This window comes from Sarcophilus harrisii, chromosome 3 (genome assembly GCF_902635505.1).
Source record: "Sarcophilus harrisii chromosome 3, mSarHar1.11, whole genome shotgun sequence".
Taxonomy (NCBI): domain Eukaryota; kingdom Metazoa; phylum Chordata; class Mammalia; order Dasyuromorphia; family Dasyuridae; genus Sarcophilus; species Sarcophilus harrisii.
In genome coordinates this window covers 259,050,780-259,070,779 of record NC_045428.1, presented here as the reverse complement: position 1 = coordinate 259,070,779, position 20,000 = coordinate 259,050,780, and the positions used below count along the sequence as shown (strand labels likewise).

The 20,000-nt window shown below is 32.3% G+C and overlaps 1 protein-coding gene across 9 annotated transcripts in view; it reads right to left on the bottom strand.

Moving 5' to 3' along the window:
* DMD (dystrophin) overlaps positions 1-19,103 on the bottom strand; it is a 2,285,006-nt gene extending 2,265,903 nt beyond the window's left edge. For 6 of the 9 annotated variants that reach the window (XM_031963630.1, XM_031963635.1, XM_031963633.1 and 3 more), the window contains exon 1: positions 18,822-19,101. In XM_031963630.1, the coding sequence (XP_031819490.1) occupies positions 18,822-18,828 (7 nt within the window). In that variant the 5' untranslated portion in view covers positions 18,829-19,101. Of the gene's footprint in view, positions 1-18,821 lie in introns of all 9 variants that reach the window. The other 3 variants (XM_031963631.1, XM_031963632.1, XM_031963634.1) reach the window with 3 other exon arrangements.
* Positions 19,104-20,000: the final 897 nt, after the last annotated feature.

The following is a 20,000-nucleotide window of genomic DNA, read 5'->3' as shown; positions in this document are numbered from 1 at the left end:
TATATCTAATCTATTCCACTGATCCACCACTCTGTTTCTTAGCCAGTACCAAATTGTTTTGTTGACTGTTGTTTTATAATATAGTTTTAGTTTTAGTACTGCTAAGCCATTATTTGTATTTTTTTCATTAATTCCTTTGATAGTCTTGATATTTTGTTTTTCCAGATGAATTTTGTTAATATTTTTCTAGTTCTATGAAATAATGTTTTGGCAGTTTGGTGACTTTAACATTTCTTCAAATGAACTTGTAAAGTTCATTTTAAAAATAAATTGTAAGTCTTTACCTTTGTTTCTATTAACATTCATCCTTTTGAATTCTATTTAATTAGTAAAGCATTAAGTTGTATATGGATTGTGTTTAACAACACATTAGTTTACCCCTCAAATATTTGTGTCATCTGCAAATTTGATATGCATGGCATCTAAGTTTTATCTAATCCTGAATAAAAATTTATATGTATATATAGGTTTCTGAGGCACTCTACTAAAGACCTGTATCCAAGATGAAATTGAAGTATTAGCTAGTAATCTTTAAAATTTTTTATTCAACCAGTTGTATATTGATTGTCACTTAACCTATACCTCATTATTTTATCTGTAAAGATAGCATAACATTCTTCAGAAAATTTTTTGCTGAAATTTATATGTTCCATATCTAAAGAATTTGCTTGATCTACTATCCCATATCAAATTGCAGAGAATATGGGGGAAAGTGTGACCTGGGCTTGAGGAAGCCATTTTGATTTTTAATGATAACTGCTTCCTTTTCCTTTCATCAAATTGGGGTTAAGTGCCTTTCCAGGGTCACACAGCTAGTAAGTGTTGAATATCTGTGACTAGATTTCTCAGTTTCTCCTGACTTCAGACCTGGTATTCTATTCACTGTGCCACCTAGATGACCTTTCATTTTTCTAGATATTCATTAACCATTCCTTTGATAATTCAAACTATCTAGTCTCTTGTTTTCAGATCCTGTTCTCTTCCTTGTAAATATATATTTATGCATATATGTAATAATATATGTATACATATACATATGTACATATATATGTTCATAAACACTGTATGCCTTTGAGTTTGCAACACTACTTTTACTCTATTCTACTTCTTAGAAATTACCTGCAAACACAGTAACATATGTTACTTCACACAGTATACTTGAATGTAATTCATTTGGACCTGATCATATTAAATAAAACCTCAACAACTAGTTATTTTCTCAATGTCTCCATTCTGTCCTTATATTTCAGTTCTTTAGTATTCTCTTTTTTTATTCTGTTTTATACTTTCCAGCCCTAAAATTATTCTCCTTGACTAAGAAAACAGAAGAAAAAAGAGATCGTAGAAGTTTTGCTTTATTTCCATTATCAAATGCTTTACAAGCAATAGTCACATCCATTTCTTTTGTACATGCCTTTTGTCTGTCCATCATAGAGAAAGATCCTCTTTATTATTGTTGTTGCTATCTTTATCATTCCTATACATGTCCAAATCATTCTCAGTTTTAGGACTATTAACATTAATTTCATAGGATCATCTTACACATTATTTTGATATTCATTTACTTTCTTGAAATTGATCTCCTTTACATATTCTTTTTAAAATAAAAATCCAACTTTCTCAATGATTTTCCTGTGTATCCATACTGTACTTTTTGTTAGCTACCCACAGGGAGGAAATTAATACTTTATCCTAGAGTTTGTGATAAAAAGGAGAAAACATCTTTGAAGAGAATGACAAATACAACAGACTTAAGGAAAACATCTCAAAGGTTAAGAGGAGGGATAGGCATGGAATAAGGAATAAAATTATTCCTTAATAAGTAAGCCTAAGATGAAAGAGAAGTGCTCAGGAATCAATTTATGAAAATATAGGGAAACAATTTGAAAAAAGGAGGGAAAATAGGAATTTATCTGAAGAGACCAAAGGAATGTACAGGAAGTACAGCAACCAATTTAAATTTAAAAAATAATAAAAAAGATGGAAAGAAAGGTCAGGTAATTAGGATGAATACAAGAATTACATATAGTCCTGTAAAAGGAATCAGGAATGTTAAACCTCAGAATGAGTTTTTTTAAGTTTTGTTAGGAAGGAAATGAAATTCTAAGAAGGATCTACCCTTGATTAGGGTGGATAAGATAAATATATTTGCTAACAACAGAATCAAATATCAAGTGTCTGAATCTGACAGGCAGAATCTCTTTGCTATTTATTTAATTTTTATTAAAAATTTATTAAAATTATCTTAAAAATACAGAAATTCTATGTTCATGCAGAAGATGTACTTATATGAAGCTTAAATTTCTATTATATATATCTCACTTTTATTTTAAGTATATTAAAAATTTGATATATAACTTATAGTCATCCTAATTCTGTGATTACTTCTATTCTTTCTTCTCTAATCTGTTGTACATTAAATAAATGTTTCAAAAAATAAAATAAAATGATGTCTAGACATTATTTTATTTTTCCTTTTTTGAACAACTCAATTCTTTTTTTTCTCCAGAGGATATAAATAGGCAGTTTTTATTTATTTTTATTTTTAATAAAGCTTTTTTATTTTCAAAAAATATGCACGGATAATTTGACAACATTAACCCTTACATAATCTTGTGTTTCAGATTCTCTCCTTCTTCCCCCCCCCCCACCTCCCCTAGATGGCAAGCAATTCAATATGTTAAACATGTTAAAATATATGTTAAATCCAATATGTATAATCATATTTATACAACTTTCTTGTTGCACAAGAGAAATCAGTTCAAAAAAAGAAAGTGAAGGAGTAAGAAAACAAAATGCAAGTGAACAACAGCAAAAAGAGTTAATATGTTATGTTATGATCCATGTTCAGTTCCTACAGTCCTCTCTCTGGGTGTACATGGCTCTATTCATCACAAGATCATTGGAACTGGCATCAATCATCTTATTGCTGGAAAGAGTCACATTCATCAGAATTGATCATTGAATAATATTGATAACAACTCAATTCTTATACCCTTTCTCATTTCCAAATTCCTGACCCATTGAAAAACAAACCACTTGTAAAAAAATATATACATGATTAAACAAAACAAATCCCTATATTGGTCATATCTGAAAACACTTCTTATTCTACTTCTTAAGTCCATCAATTCACAGAAAAGAGATGAATGGAGCTTCTTCATGACAAGTCCCTTGAAGTATTTGTTGGTTATTGCATTGATTAGTGTACTTAGAACTTCCAAAGTGTTTGTCTTGATAAAGCCATTTTTATTGTAGAAAATATTAGCTGCTTTATATTTATTCTGGTTGTGTTTTCTCTGTAAAGAATAATTTACACAGAAAATGACAGCAAAACTACTAACAAAGAATGAATAATACTGAGAGGGAAAATTTTTTTAAGAAAATCATATCTCTTCTTAATTAAAGTCACGTGGCCCAGGTGGATTACAAACATCCTCAGTGACTGAAAGAACTGGTAAATGCAATTGTTGAATCACTGTTGGTAATAATTGAAATCATGGAAGATTGAAGTACAAATTTTCAAAACAGAGAACACAGTAAGCTTGTCTTCAAATCTTAGGGAAAAAATTTGTATAAATCTTGCTCAAAAAAAAATAAAGTTGTAATTATAATTTTTCATTTCAATATTTCTCTCTATAGTATTAGCTAGTTATTGGTGTGGTCTCATTTACTCACCCAGGTAAGAGGCACAGTAACCATTCACCAGTTCAATAATAATAGCCACTTATATAACACTTGCTGTATTCTAGGAACTGTGCTAAGGACCTTTTTTGATTCTCTCAACAACCCTAAGAAAGAGAGTCTATTATTACATTTATTTTTACTCTATTACCTGAGGCAAGTACAGTCATATAACAAGTAAGTGTCTGAAGCTGCATTTGAACTCAGATCTCCTTGACTCCAGGATGAATACATTAAACTCTGAATCATTCCTGCCCTTTATGAAGCTCAATATGTACCTGCTCTTCATCTTTAACAAGCTCTTTTGTTTATCCTACTGAGGGCTGGTTTTCTTTTCTTTATAGAGCCAGATATCCTTCCACTCCCAGAAGCTTATAATATTAGCGCTAGACATAGGGTGTTGCCAGGTCAGTTTTAGCTTACTATTACTCTGTACTTCTGACTTGAAACTTTGTAATCCTCAGCCTCCACTAACAACAAATAATTACGTCCCTGTACTCAAGAAAGTTGTATTTATAAAGAGTAAGCAGAGTTTCATTAAGGACAGATGATTCAGGCTAACCTGACTATGGACAAAACATTTAAAATCAATCTGATCAGTTCCAATAATCTTGTGATGAAGAGGGCCATCTACACTCAGAGAGAGAACTGTGGGAATTGAGTGTGCATCACAACATAGCATTATCACTCTTTTTGTTGTTGTTTGCTTCCATTTTATTTTGTTTCTCTTTTTTTTTCTTTTTGATTTGATCTTTCAAGTGCAGCAAGATAATTGTATAAATATGAATGCATATATTGGATTTAACACATATTTTACCATGTTTAACATATATTGGATTGCTTGCTATCTAGGAGAAGGGTAGGGAGAAGGGGGAGAATTGGAGCACAAGGTTTTGCACAGGTTAATGTTGAAAAATTATCCATGCATATCTTTTGAAAATTAAAAAAAAAACCTTTTATAAAAAAAATAAAAATCACGAAGTGTCAAACATATAACCCACAGGCTGGGTGACACTGCTGAATAATGTTAAAATATAATTGAGAAATATTTAAAAAAATAAATAAAAGTAAAATTATATATATACATATGCATATCTAAATATATTACATTTTTAAACTTTTTTAAAGCTAAGTCAATACGTTAACCATGGGAATGCTTATGTATGGATTATAATCCCCATTTCTCCAATAATATCACAGTTAAGTCTCTAACTCCTTATCCTACTAATAGATTAATATTTATAAAACACCTAGCAAAACTATGTAAATGATTAATTTATCCCCTTCGTGGGATGCGGGAAAACTGGGACATTGATGCGTTGTTGGTGGAGTTGTGAACGAATCCAACCATTCTAGAGAGTAGTTTGGAACTATGCTCAAAAAGTTATCAAACTGTGCATACCCTTTGATCCACCAATGTTACTACTGGGCTTATATCCCAAAGAGATTATAAAGAAGGGAAAGGGACCTGTATGTGTACGAATGTTTGTGGCAGCCCTTTTTGTAGTGGCTAGAAACTGGAAACTGAATTTATGTCCATCAGTTGGAGAATGGCTGAATAAATTGTGGTATATGAATATTATGGAATATTACTGTTCTGTAAGAAATGACCAACAGGATGATTTCAGAAAGGCCTGGAGAGACTTACACGAACTGATGCTGAGTGAAATGAGCAGGGCCAGGAGATCATTATATACTTCAACAACAATACTATATGACCAGTTCTGATGGACATGACCATCCTCAGCAATGAGATCAAGCAAATCATTTCCAATGGAGCAGTAATGAACTGAACCAGCTACGCCCAGAGAAAGAACTCTGGGAAATGACTAAAAACCATTACATTGAATTCCCAATCCCTATATTTATGCACACCTGCATTTTTGATTTCCTTCACAAGCTAATTGTACAATAATTCAGAGTCTGATTCTTTTTGTACAGCAAAATAATGTTTTGGTCATGTATACTTATTGTGTATCTAAGTTATATTTTAATATATTTAACATCTACTGGTCATCCTGCCATTTGGGGGAGGGGGGGGGGGGGTAAGTGGTGAAAAATTGGAATAAGAGGTTTGGCAATTGTTAATGCTGTAAAGTTACCCATGCATATATCCTGTAAATAAAAGGCTATTAAATAAAAAAAAAAATTATCCCCTTCCCTCTCTGCCCAGATTAATAGATGAAAAATGTGCTGTGATAAATGTTTTTTTAAGTTTTAGCAAAGATTTTGCTAAATAATCTCATTCCATTTTAATAGAAAAGGTAGAAAGATATAGATTAGAGGAAATTATAATCTGATGGATTTAATACTTTTTTTTTTGTTTGGCAGGTAAACTCTTGAGGTTCATTCTACAGCTATTTCCTGGACCTTGTGAAGTCTAATGTTTGTATTGATGGCTTTTATCAAGACAAAGCTCATAAAAGCTGCAGATGACACAAAACTGCAATGGAGGCGTAAGACAATAAGAAACACAGTCAGGATTCAAGAAAATCTTGAAAAGCTAGGATTGAATGCCCATCAGTTGGAGAATGGCTGAATAAATTGTGGTATATGAATATTATGGAATATTATTGTTCTGTAAGAAATGACCAACAGGAAGATTTCAGAAAGGCCTGGAGAGACTTACATGAACTGATGCTGAGTGAAACAAGCAGGGCCAAGAGATCATTATATACTTCAACAACAATACTATATGATGACCAATTCTGATGAACCTGGCCATCCTCAGCAACAAGATCAACCAAATCATTTCCAATGCAGCAGTAATGAACTGAACCAGCTACGCCCAGCGAAAGAACTCTGGGAGATGACTAAGAACCATTACATTGAATTCCCAATCCCCATATTTTTGCCCACCTGAATTTTTGATTTCCTTCACAGGCTAATTGTACAATATTTCAGAGTCTGATTCTTTTTGTACAGCAAAATACCGGTTTGGTCATGTATACGTATTGTGTATCTAATTTATATTTTAATATATTTAACATCTACTGGTCATCCTGCCCTCTGGGGGAGGGGGGGAGGGAAAGAGGGGAAAAATTGTAACAAGAAGTTTGGCAAATGTCAATGCTGTAAAGTTACCCATACATATAACCTGTAAATAAAAGGCTATTAAAAAAAAGAAAGAAAGAAAGAAAAGCTAGGATTGATAGGCTGGATATGACCAAAACAAATGTAACAAGGAGAGAAGCCAAGTTTATCATTGGGCTTAAATGAAAAATAAACCTCACATTTTAGTTAATGGAAGCATAAGTAGATAGAATTTGTTATGAAAAAGACCTAGGGATGTTATGGTACTATAAATTCAACATGATTCATCAATATGATGTGCATGCCAAAAATTTTTATGGAATCTTGGGTTACATTAATTACACTATATAGCTTCCAGGAATAAGAAGGTAACAAATCTACTATATTCTACACTCATCAAAACTTATCTTAAGGATTGTGTTCCCTTTCTTATTCTAGGGTTTAAGATGGACATTATTAATGTTAAAAAAAGTATTAAGAGGAAAGTAACCAGAAAATGAGAGATCATGAGGGCATAGTATATAATGATTAAGTTGAAGGAACTGAAGGAACTTGGTGGGACAAAAAGACTAAGAAGGTACAATATCTGTCTTCCAATATATTAAAGATGTCAAGTGAAAAAGTTATCAGTCTTCCTCTGGTGGCCACAAAAGGTACAACCAGGAAAAATTGGCAGAAATTACAAAGAGCCTAGTAAAAAAAAATTCACATCAATAGAGTAGTTAGTTCAAAAGCTAACCTAGTAACCTTGATAGATAATGTTGTTCTTTTGTGGAAGTTTTCACCCAGAGACTAGAAGAAACCATCATTATCTTTCACCTATTTTGATGGATATCATGGCTCCTGTGGTACTTTTCTATTTTTCAAATTCTGTGATTCCATAAAAGTTCATGCACTCCAGAGGAAGAATAAAATATAAGGATACAGAAGAATAATAAGAAATTACCATAAAAATGATAGAGAGGTGTGAGATAAAGTCCTTCATATTTGAAAAGATTAGGAACTCTAATAGCTTTTAAAGTAACTAAATTGCTAAATTGCTAAAGTAACTAAATTCCAAGGGAAAAAAAAAAAACTTACAATTTTACAAAACATTATTGTCCATAAATTAGCTAAACTGCAGGACAGTAGCCCTAATTAAACTCACAATGAAATATAGGAAAGTGGGGAAGAGCCAGGATGGCAAAGAGTACACAGGTCTACATCTGAGTTCCTCTTAATATCCCTCAGATAAACAAGCGATCAAGTCTTTGAACAGGTTTTGGACTGACAGAACCATCAAATATTTGGAGTTAACAAATTTCCAACAGAAGATATTTTGGAAGAACTTCAAAAAAGATCTGTTTCAATCAGGCATGGAAGTGTAGTGCAGCAAGCTAGTGCCATGAGGTGTCTCTGTCCTGGGGAATCTACCTTTAGGCTCTCAACCAAAATATAATAGCATTGGCTACTCTGTCCTGGTTACAAGCCAGTGGATCAGCAGATTATCTATGAGACATCCAATGCAAATACAAAAGACAAATAGTGAGCCCTCTGAACTCAAGAATAAAAGGGATCTAGCCACACCCATCCAGCACCATTAAGTCAGATAGCACCATCCCAAGGCAGCCTAAAGTCACTGTCTCCTGTAGAGGAAGCATGGGACAGTCTCTCTTTTGCTCTAAGAGCAGACCTTATTTTAAAAAAAATGAACTAAAGAGCAAAAAGAACTCTGACCATAGATAGTTTTTATGGAGAAAGAGAAGAACAAACTTCAAACCCTGAGGATCCTAAATACAAATCATCTCCATTTGAAGCCCCAAAGGGTGGTATGAGTTGTCCCCATCTAACAAGTCTCTTTTTTGTAGAATTCAAAAAGGATCTTAAAAGTTAGAAGAAAGGTGTGGAAAGGAAATGAAAACTTTGCAAGACAGTTCGGAAAAGGAAAACCAAAAATTATCTGAAGAAAACTCCTTAAAAATAGATTTTATGAAATGGAAAATCATATAACTCCTTACAAAATGCATCTGATGAAATGGAAAAAGAAAATAACTCCTTGAAAAACAGAATTTGTGAAATGGAAAAAAAATCCAATGAACAAAACATTTCATTTAAAAGTTCAACTGGGCAAAAGCAAAAGGAGATAAAAAAAATTAACTGAAAAAATAACTCATTAAGAATTAGAACTGAACAAATAGAAGTTAGTGACTGAACAAGACTACAAGAATCAGTCAAAAAAATCAAAAACAAAAATAGAAGAAAATTGAAATACTTCATTGGAAATAGATCTAGGAGAGATAATCTAAGGATTATTGGACTTCTTGAAAACCATGATGCAAAAAAAGAGCCTAGACATCATATATAAGGAAAACATCATGGAATATTTGCCTTGATATCCTAGAACAGAGGGTAAAATAGCCATTGAAAAGATTAACCAATCACTTCCTTAAACAGACACCCAAAATGAAAACTCAAGGAACATTGTAGCTAAATTTCAGAATTATCAGTTGAAGGAGAAAATATTGCAAGCAGCCAGAAAGAAACAATTCAAATACTGAGGAGTGACGATCAGGATTACTCAGGACCTAGCAGCTTCCATTTTAAAGGATCAAATGACCTGAAATTTGATATTCTGAAAAGCAAATGAACTTAGATTGCAACCAAAAATCAACTACCCAGCAAAATTAAGAATTATCTTTCAGGGGAAAAGATGGATATTCAATGAAACAGGTGAATTTTATTCATTTCTGAAGAAAATTCCAGAGCTGAACAGAAAATTTGATCTTCAAATACCAAACTCAAGAGAAGCATAAAAGGAAAAAAAATACTTTCTCTTAAAAGGCAAAAAGTTTATACTCCTGTATGGGAAGATGATATATTTTACTCTTGAGATCTTTATCTCAATTATAAGTACACTTATAGGATTCAGGTATAATTTGATTTTATTATGATGATATAAAAAAGAAAGTAGAGAAGAAAAGAGAATTCTACTGGAAGGAGGAAAATGGAACTAAATGGGGTAAATTAAGTCTCATGGAGAGGCAAAGAAGACTTATTACGATTGAGGGAAAGAAGGATGAGAGCATTGTGTGAATTTTACTCTCATAAGATTTGACTCAAAGACATATTTAGATTCACAGAAAAACTTGTCTCGACATATAGAAAAGTAGGAAGAAAAAGGAGAAAAATAAAGGAGACTAATAGAAGGGAAAATAGAAGTAGAAGGGCAATGGTATAAGATGGGGGAATGGTTGTAAAAGGGGAGGGGTGTTGAGAGAGATAGTAGTAAGAAGTCAGAAGTGGGGAGGAGGGAAAGGGGAAAAGGAAAAAAAATAAAACTTGGGGAAAACAAGAGTTTAATACAATCTAAATTAAGACCATTTGTCTAGGGATGCAAAGATTCTTTTATGATAGAAATTTTTTCTTTATTACTAGGAGAGTGAGTAACTGGAATTAGAATGAAGTATGCTAATATTACTTTTCATGAACACTAACAATCTAATGGAAGGACATTTGAGCATGATGTAATTCTCAAAAGGTAGTAAGATTTGCCTGTTTCCAATTTATTTATTTTTGATGTTGTATTATAATAATAGTACAATTTTGCATTTTCATTGAATTAGTTGCATATATCCTGCCTATAAAACTACATTATTCAATTACTTTCCTATATTTCTTTTTGTTTTCTTAAAGGTACTTTTTATTTTCAAAATATATACATGGATAATTTACAACATTCACTCTTACAAAATCTTGTGTTCTAAAATTTTTGCTTCCTTTTCTTCCACCCTCCATTCCTCACTTAGTGAGTTAAGAACAAAAGATGAATAAGGAAGTAAAAACAAGAGAATTATGCTATTAGGAAGTCTGAAAAACAAGTCTATATTAATAAGATGAGTTAAATCTTAAAGAAAAAAAAAAAAACTCCAGGTTTCCATTAAAATTTTTTTTGAAAAAAATATCCATTTGATTTTTTTCTAGATAAAGAAAAACAAATAAAAGACAATTATAAGATCTGATATAGTAAAAACAATCTAAATAAACTTTTCCACCTTACAGATAAAAATAGAATTCTAAGTGCTGTGAATGGTTTCAACAAATTCAAAGTGATAATTAGTAGAAAAGACAGTAGTAGAGCACAAGACACCCTTTCACCCTCTTCTACTGTGTTCTTGGTAAGCCAGTATACCATCTCTTCATTATCTACATGTTCTTTTAAAACAGGTATGAAACAAATTATACAATGTCAAAAAACTCCTGCTGAGGAAACTATTTACCAAGGCAGATTAGCAACCCTATCTAAAGTATAATTTAACATTGACTTAGAAAAGAAATAGCTGATTTGCTTATGGTGGTACAACTCAATATGTATCAGGTATATAACTTGAATGCAAATCTCTAGGATTTATTCTACTACACTGTTGCTCAAATCTTTATTACTGCTATTTACATGGAAGGTCATACCTTTTCATTTAAGTTAAATCAGCTTTAAAAGTATTTTAATGATACTTTAAAAAAAAAAAAAAAAAGAAAACTTTTCCACAAACAGTTGTTATACTGATTTATAGGCCTTCTAAAGCACTTTGAAAAAACTCATATTTTCATAATTCCTTGATTAAAATATTAAGCTCTGGAACAATATGTTGAATTGTCAATTTTAATCTTATTAATAATTTTATTTTTTAGTTCATTCTGCTTCACCCAAATAAAAATGTGATTAAATACATTTGTTCAGAAAAACTTTCAACTTGGATGCATTGAGCAAATTGTGAGCTGGCAGATACTGTCATGCTTCCTGAAGTAGTAAATAATTAACTGGTCCTAGAATATAATATTGCTGTACTTTTTAACATAACTTAGATAAGCATTGAATATCATGAAAAACTAGAGATGTGATTGTAACACTATATGGAGGTTACCCAGTGATCTTCCCAGCAGTATAAGTGAGTAGCTACAAAAGCATATTTAATTATATACTCTCCCTCCCTCCTCCCTTTATATCTCTTTCGCTCTTACTGTCTGTCTGTCTGTCTGTCTCTCTCACTTTCTTTCTTTTTCCCTTACTTCCTCCTTCCCTCTCTTTCTTTCTTCTTTCCTCTCTCCTTTCTTCCCTCCCTCTCTTTTTCTTTCCTTCCCTCTCTCTTTCCCTTCCTCCTTATCTTCCTCCCCCCAAAAGGAAACCATAACAAATGAGTTATTTGTATGTTTATGTGTGTGTGTGATCTATGTATACATATATGGCTTTTCCTTCATTTAGGCTCTGATGACTTTCCAAGCAATGGTGATAGGATACATACACACACACACACACACACACACACATACACACACACATGTAAATATATATCTTGAGCCATCCATATTCTCTCACCCAATTTCCCAATTTTCAAACTGTTACAAAGCACATCTTGTCTCCATCTGTTAATAAAATCAAATCTCCAATTTTCATATCAAACCCATCAAAGACAGCTTTTCATTAATAACTCTCTAACTAGAATTAGATGGGGGTAGAAAGGGACTACCTAGCACTTAACTGTGAAGGTTACTTAGTTGTAGGTGTCTATGATTAAAGTTGCCCTGATATAATTTTAAGGGAGGAAAAAAAAAACTTTTCTCAAATATCCAAAGTGCAGTTATATTTTGATGAAAATTTATACATGTGCAAAAGTATTTTAGAAAAAAACCCTCATTCATTCATTTTCCATCTCTTCTTTATACTTTTGAGTATTTAACTGAGAAATGCTTAAGATATTTCAAAACCAGACAGACTGGAGTTCTATCTTTACACTGATTTGCTATTCTTAGTGTTTTATTTCTTTGATTCTAACATGAGATACAGAAGGAATAAGTCTGAAAACATGGAGTGAGTCTATGCAACTTCAAAAAAAAAAGAGAGAAAAATCTACTTTTTGTGATATACAACTGCTTTACTTTTCTCCAAATTTATACCTGAATGGAGATAATTAAACATTTAAACTTTGGGAAGTCAGTGTTTTAAAAGTAATTGCTGATTTAAAAAACATTCTAAATATTAGAAGAGATAAGATAGAGAGAATATAACCAACAATAAGTAAAATGATCATTTAGAAGGACTATTTTATATCTGAGAAACATAAGGAGGAAATACAAAAGAATTATAAAATAAATAATGAATTTTACAATGAAGGATAACAAAAAAGTCTTCAATTTTATGCTAACATCCATAGAAATTTTGTAGATCACAAGGAAACTGGGCTGATTTTCTTATTTCTATGCATATTATAGCACTATCTTGGGAATTCAGTGCTTGAATGGCACCAAGAACTCACTATCCCTTCCTTAGCTATAGAAAAAAGAAAATCCTTTAAAAGGTCAAGATCCATGATAGGGATAGCAAGAACTAAATTTGCCAGGATTACAAAGATGCTGCTATCAATCTGAAGCAAAGAACAATTTTCTGCTGATATAAGACGCAAAACAACTAAGGAAAAATCTTTTTGTGCCTAGAATTATGCAAAATGGGCTGGATGGTTGACAACATAATTCATTTTCTTCCAGTTGTATGTGCTGGATTTTATTTCAGCATAAAATGGATTAAAACAGGATGAAAATATTTCTACAAAAAAAGCCAAGATTTCCTTGAGGATAGTTCTCTTCTCTGATGTCTCTTCTCTGTTTAGTTTTGTTGTTGTTTGTTTGTTTGTTCTTCCTCAGTGAGTCTCCCTGTTCTCTCCTTATTTCTGAGCCAATAGGAAGAATTTCCTTCAAACCCTTCAGTCTTGCATCTGTTACCATAGAGACAGTCAGCACAAGAGAGCTGCTCAGGAGCATCCTCATGGAAATGAAGTAAGAATTCAATAGGTCTTCCTGCTATTTCCAGGGCAACTGGTGAGCAGAAAGAATGTCCCTCCCATGAGAAACAAAACAAACAAACAAAAAATAAATAAACCAAAACAGGATAACTGAGAAGAGAAGCAATTTAATTTAATGCTTTATGCTGGTAAATTTAGGGTCCTTTAAAACTAGTGTTTATGATTTTCTATACAATTTGAAAGAAATGTCACTACCCTCTCTGTTCTTGCAGGGCAACTTGCCGTCACTAAACTTTTAAATTAATATGTACTATTTATATGCCTATTCTTAGCAGACTTCCTATGCCCTAGTTTTTTTTTCCCTAGAATCTTTATCTATCTTTTAGGAAGAACTAGTATAGCAACTAGAATGTTAAGACAGATAAATGTTTCAGAAATGAAGTCATTTTGCCTTTTCAAATTGTAAAATATATAAAAACACACCTTTTTTGGAATGTAGGAACTATTTGAATATTTATGTCTTTTGAGGTTCAAAAAATAGAGTTAAGTAAGAGTGATTGTTCATTGCTCTGACCCAAGCTTGAACAAATGAAATAACTGGTTTTAAGCAAGGATAGAATTCCAGGAAACCATAAGATTTAACCAAAGTGATTATTGTATATAAAGAAGGGACATAAAATTCTTATGAAATCACAAAGGATTCTTTATTCAATTAGCAGAAACTCCCAATTTAGATGAAAAATATGAAGGGAGAATAATGACTTCCATTTTGATCATTTAAGGCCCCTTTTGTGTCTGTCTGAGTCCTGAGCTTCTCCATCTGTGTGCAAGACCTCAGCTGCTATTTAACTTAAATCTAATATTCTCTGAATCCTTGACCTTAAACAGCAGTATCTCATCATAGCACAACAAACTCAAACAGAATAGTGGGAATTGGAAGGCAGACAGAATCAAAGCCAAATCTGAGAAAAGTAGTAGCTTCCCAATAAACAGGAGATATCTGAGTCTGCTGCCTGTCATTTTCCTACAAAGAAATTGTAGACTGTTAGCCTTCAATGCTTTTAGCCTTTTCAATTATCCTAATTCCTAATGAAATCCCAGTGTGCAGGAAGAGATTGCAGGTCCTCTGGAAATGGTTCATTAAAATAATGATAATTTGTCTTTCCTAAAGGTACCTGTGACCCTCAATTTTGCTACCACCTAAATGCCAAGAAAAAAAAATCTTAGGAAATAATTTAGATTTGTTGATGGAGGAAAGGAAGAGTCATATATGTTTATTTTTAGCCACTGAAAACAATTTAATGAAGATGAGAGGAAGGAGTAACACTGGGTGAAGATATTATAATCTTGACACACATCTCTACTTAAATGAAGAAAAAGAAAGAACAAGGGTCTTAACAGTAGAAAATTTTCACTAATGGCTACTGTCAAACATAAACAGGAATGTTTAACAGCCATTTTCAGTTTTTTCACCACCCAGTTGATTGTGTTTACCAAATTTTGAGTTTAGGTTATGGGACTGAACTATATTTCATATCCTTCTACTGCTTTTAACTAGGTCAAGACCCAGAATAGTTCAATATCTAAAGCTGGGTCATTAAATGTAACCTATATTCTCTAAATAAAATCTGTGATAGCCTTCAGAATCTAAATTATCAATGGCAGAAGAAGGAAGTTTCTCATGAAAGAAAAAAATAAATATAATCACTATCCTCAGGGAAAAAGTATTATTTAGAAAGCAAATTTAGACAAAAATACATAGAACCCCTGAAGGATATATAAAAAATAGAAATGTAAAAAAACACACATAACTTTTTGTTTGTTAGATTTTCTTGATTTTCTTTTATTCCCCCAAAATATTTAAATTATTACCATGCTAATTCAAAGCTTGACCTTTAGAAGGGTTTGTTTCCATTCATAAGGATATTTTTCAAGCCCTAAATTTTTCACTAAAGAGCATTATTGCTTCTGTGAAATAAAAAAAAAAAAATCAGGAAGGTACCTTGCAGCAAACATATTCTCAGGATCCTTTATCTCAGTTCAGAAGTTTTTCTAAGACATAATGCTAACAAGGCAGAAGTCACTAATTTTTTCCCCTTCATTTCTCTGTCTTTTATCAGTTAGTGCAATGTGAAAAAATATCGCATTCAGAGTAGGAAGAAGCTTGAGTTCAAGTCCCTGCTGGGAACTTTAATTGTGGGACACTGAGAAAATATTTTTATCTTTCTCAATATCAGTTTGCTTATCTGTAAAATTGAAATAATGGTAGAATTAGTTAATTTGAAAGATTGTCTTGAGGGAAAATGCTTTATAGGCTTTCATAAGTGAGTTATTATTACTATTATTTGTTTGGGACAGATTGTAGCAGGGACCTCAAGAAGTACACTGTTAATCTGTGCCCTTAGTCACAAAGGACTAACAGTAAGAATATGAATGAAATAGTCAAATCTATTGATCAGTGTGTAGAAAAATCATCAGAATTCATAAATTCAATTCCATTATTTTTATCTATAAAAGAGAATATTTCAAAGGCAACACTATTTATGGCACCATACATTTATATATGGTGCTTTTATGAGTTTGGTAGAGGCAGATCATTCTAATAAGAAAAAATGGAGTGAAAACATATATGCATTTTATTTTTGTTAAGTACAACTTCATAGAGTCATTTCAATAATTTATTTTTGTTCCACTGAGAAAACAGGGGCACTAAAACTGAGCATTTACTATTGAAGAATTAATTGCAGTAAAGCCTAGCTGGCTTTTGCATAACTTTGCAACATTATCTAAAGATGCATATTAAATGAAAATCTGACAAATGATAGCCCTGATTATAAAATATATCCCAATCTTATTAGTCTATCTCTTTTCTCTTTTTTCTCCTTTATATGCTATCCTACCTTTTCAATGACATAAATTCCTCATCAGATTTTAATGGGTAGAGGCAAAGTGAAAGAAAGTTGGAAGAGATGGATCCATACGTCAGCCATTTTGAATAATAAAGTTTCTCTAAATCCACCAAGATTAGCTTGTACTAAATAATATGGTTTATAATAAAAGTGATTCTGCTTTCCAGTTGTGTTATCCTAAGCGGTTTTTTCCCAGTTTTCTGAAAAATCAACTGCTAGCTCCACCTAGTGTCCTCTTCATTCATTAATGAGATAAACTACAAAAATCACTTTTAAGTCCCCAAATAATCAAATCATATAATAGTTTTAGGAAGCGAAGTTTAAGGATCATTTTAAATTATGGTATTTCAACTGAAGTACAAACCTTTAAAGCATAATGATAACTGAAGCATGATGTTAGAATAAATAATTTTGGGGGCAAGGAATAGAATGAGTTCTCATATAAAGTAATAATGTTTGTAGTAGACAAGGGTTTTTTTTGCCAATGATCTGAAATGTTACTTAATTTGTTGATAAGAGTTACTCATCAATTTAGTCTTTGCAAAATGAGTGGACTGAAGTCAAAGTCATTTGCTCAGAAATATCTTACTGATAGTTGATTTTTGTAAACAAATCTTGAAATAATTCTACCACAGGTAAGTGAAGCATTGGCTGTTAGTCTTCTACATTCCCTGCCATTAACCAAATATTGTAACATGCTATTCTATGAACTTCAAAAGAGGTCTGATTGGAGCATCATAAGTAATATAACTCATCCTTATTTGCTTGCTATTAACATCTTAAAGCAACATGATCTGCTTTAGTGTTTCTTCCCCTATATTAATGAAATATATAGTGTGGTCAGAGTCATGGAGATTTCAAGGTTAAAAGTGTTCATAAAAGTCCTTTGTTATTGATAAATGCAGTAAGTTATTGACAATTTTGGAAAAATCAAAATGCTCTAATCATTCCTCAGTTTTTATTCAAAGTACTAATAAACACATGGCATTTTAATTCACTCTCAAGAGGGATACGTAATTGAAAAACATGGACTAACATTCAGGAGGAAAAAAGTTATATAACCAATTGAAGTATTATTTGACAAAATGATGGTGACATTAGCATTTTATGACATTAGCATTTATCAAATTCGTATGAGCAGCTGAAAAACTATTAACTTTGCTAAGTTACATACAATATTTAGAAGGGGTAGGAAAAAGTTTTAGGAGATTTTGCAATTGGCAGCTAGTTTCTTAAGAGACTACTTTTTTCTTCTTAGAACAATCAATACTAATACCATATAGCAACTCTTTTAAACGATCATCAGTTAATAATTGCTTCAGGATTCTTTTTTCACCCTAGTGGTGATGAAAAAACATCAGTATATCCAGTACAAAATAGACTTACTGATTGATCAGCATGACAATTAATGTGAATGGTACAAGAAAATGAGGTTCATATTCAACACAGAAGCTTATAATGCACCCCAACCTCAACTTTCTTTCTAGAGTCAGTTAGAATTTGTGCTTATGGAATTTGTCTTAAAGTATTTTTCAGTTATATAAAGGTTTTGTAGGAAGTAAAAATATTGAAGGCAAAATGCAATTTAACAAAAGAAATTCATCAATGTTCCCATCCCAAATAAAATAGACTTCAATTAAAAAAAATTGAGCAGTTTTTGTCATTCTTAATTAACAGCTTTCAAAGTCATGTCTGAAACAAGCTAAAATAGGGGGAATTAAGAGCAATGATCAAGTGAAGAATGATAGACCAGCTAGGTAGATATTAACTTGGCAAAACGTAAATACAATTCAATAGCTGAAGCAGATGCTAGAGTTGTTGAAAAACCCTGCAGGAGATACTGATGTATTTTCTTCATATAATACAGAACAACTGAATAAATGTCAAGAGCTAAAACCTAATGAGGAGAAAAGACTGACAGCCAAACTCTTTTCTAAAACAGAAACAGAAATACACTCTAATGTTTTTCATCCTGTGTCAACATTCCATACATGCATCTTCATTTCTCTCACTGTCTGAATTTGCCAACATATCAATCACCCTCATGCAACTACACTGTAAGAGTCTGGCCAGTGGTAGAATCCTTGAGGATTTTGTTTTTCTTCTATTCTCATATACTTAGAGCTACCTAGACTCTGAGGAGAGACTTTTTTCCTAAATCGTCCAGCAACAATTTATATTATTCCCAAAGATAAGAGGCAAAACACCCCCCCTCCAAAAAAGAAAAAAAAAAAAACACCAAAAAAGATCTAACGCAGCAGAATGCCATTTAGAATTCTATTCTCTGAAAAGAACATTGTTTTCAGAGTTTGGGGACCTCAACCGCAAACCCTTACCCAACAACAGCTGCTTGTTCTAACAGATGCTTTGTCATGGTCAGTTCTTAATTGTATTCGTAATGATGTAAGAGCTTTAATAATCCTACCTTCCATGCCAGCTGCTTTTCCTGTCACTCCATCATGCCAATAAGTTGGCTGCTGTAACAAATCAAGATAGTGCAAAACAGCATCTTTTCCCTGATTCTGTCATCTTCCTGAAAGCATTCTATTACTGCCGACTGCTGGGGACCAGAAAGTCTATTTGAATTCCAACAGCTCCCCTTTCGCATGATTCAAGTTAGGTTAGGTGGGCATGCCTAACATGATTCTTTCAGTCATTTATTATGCAGCTGCTACATCGTCAGTGTGGTAACCACTCCGACTATTTGATACGTCAGTCTAACAGAACTACATCTTAGTGCAAACACACGAACCACAGCTAGCATCCTGCCTGCGTTTAATGAACGAACATTTTTCCTGCCTCAAAAGCAGGGTATCTGCAAATCTCTTCCAGCTCCCTGTGTTCACTCTGTCCTCTGCACTGATGCAATGGTTTTGCATTGTGCTCTCTAATTAAATGGATAGCTCAATTCTTTCTGTATATTCTCAGATTATATATGCTTAAATCAAATGTGGGCTCATTTGTACTGAATTACACTGTACCTTCACTAAAACATTCTTTTCTGATTGTACTTCAGAACTATTGATTATGGTGTGTTCAACCTCTTTCAACTCTACTTCATGAAAAAAAAATAGAGCATATCAATTCATAAATGACATTCATTCTAATAAAGGTCTTCTTACAGAGAAAAAAGTTTTTGCATATTTTCATGCACAAGCAAATAATATTTCTATAATAAAGAAATTTAGAGCTTTTCTTCGTCTTTTCCACAAAGGTTAGAAAAAAAAAAAGAAATGCAACAATTTATGAAGGCAGGAGGGGTCTTACTCTAATCGCTTCATTTTGCAAATAAAAAAAAAACTGATTGCTAGAAGGTCAAACAATTTAGTCAAGGTCACATAGTCTAGTGGCAGAGGTAGGACTACTGTTCTAGGTCTCTTCACTTCTACTTAAGTTTTGCTCCCTGTAGAGTAGAATTTAAGTAGCAATGATTTTAACTCAAAATTAATATTTTTACCATATAAATTGCTACTGTGAACCATATACTTTTAAATTAACTTCTCTCAAATACTGTCTTTAATCTGTGAGAATCTGTCTTGATGTTTTTCCCTTCTCCCCTTCTGAGGGAAAGGGTTATTTGAGCAAAAGCTTCAAGGAAGCAGCT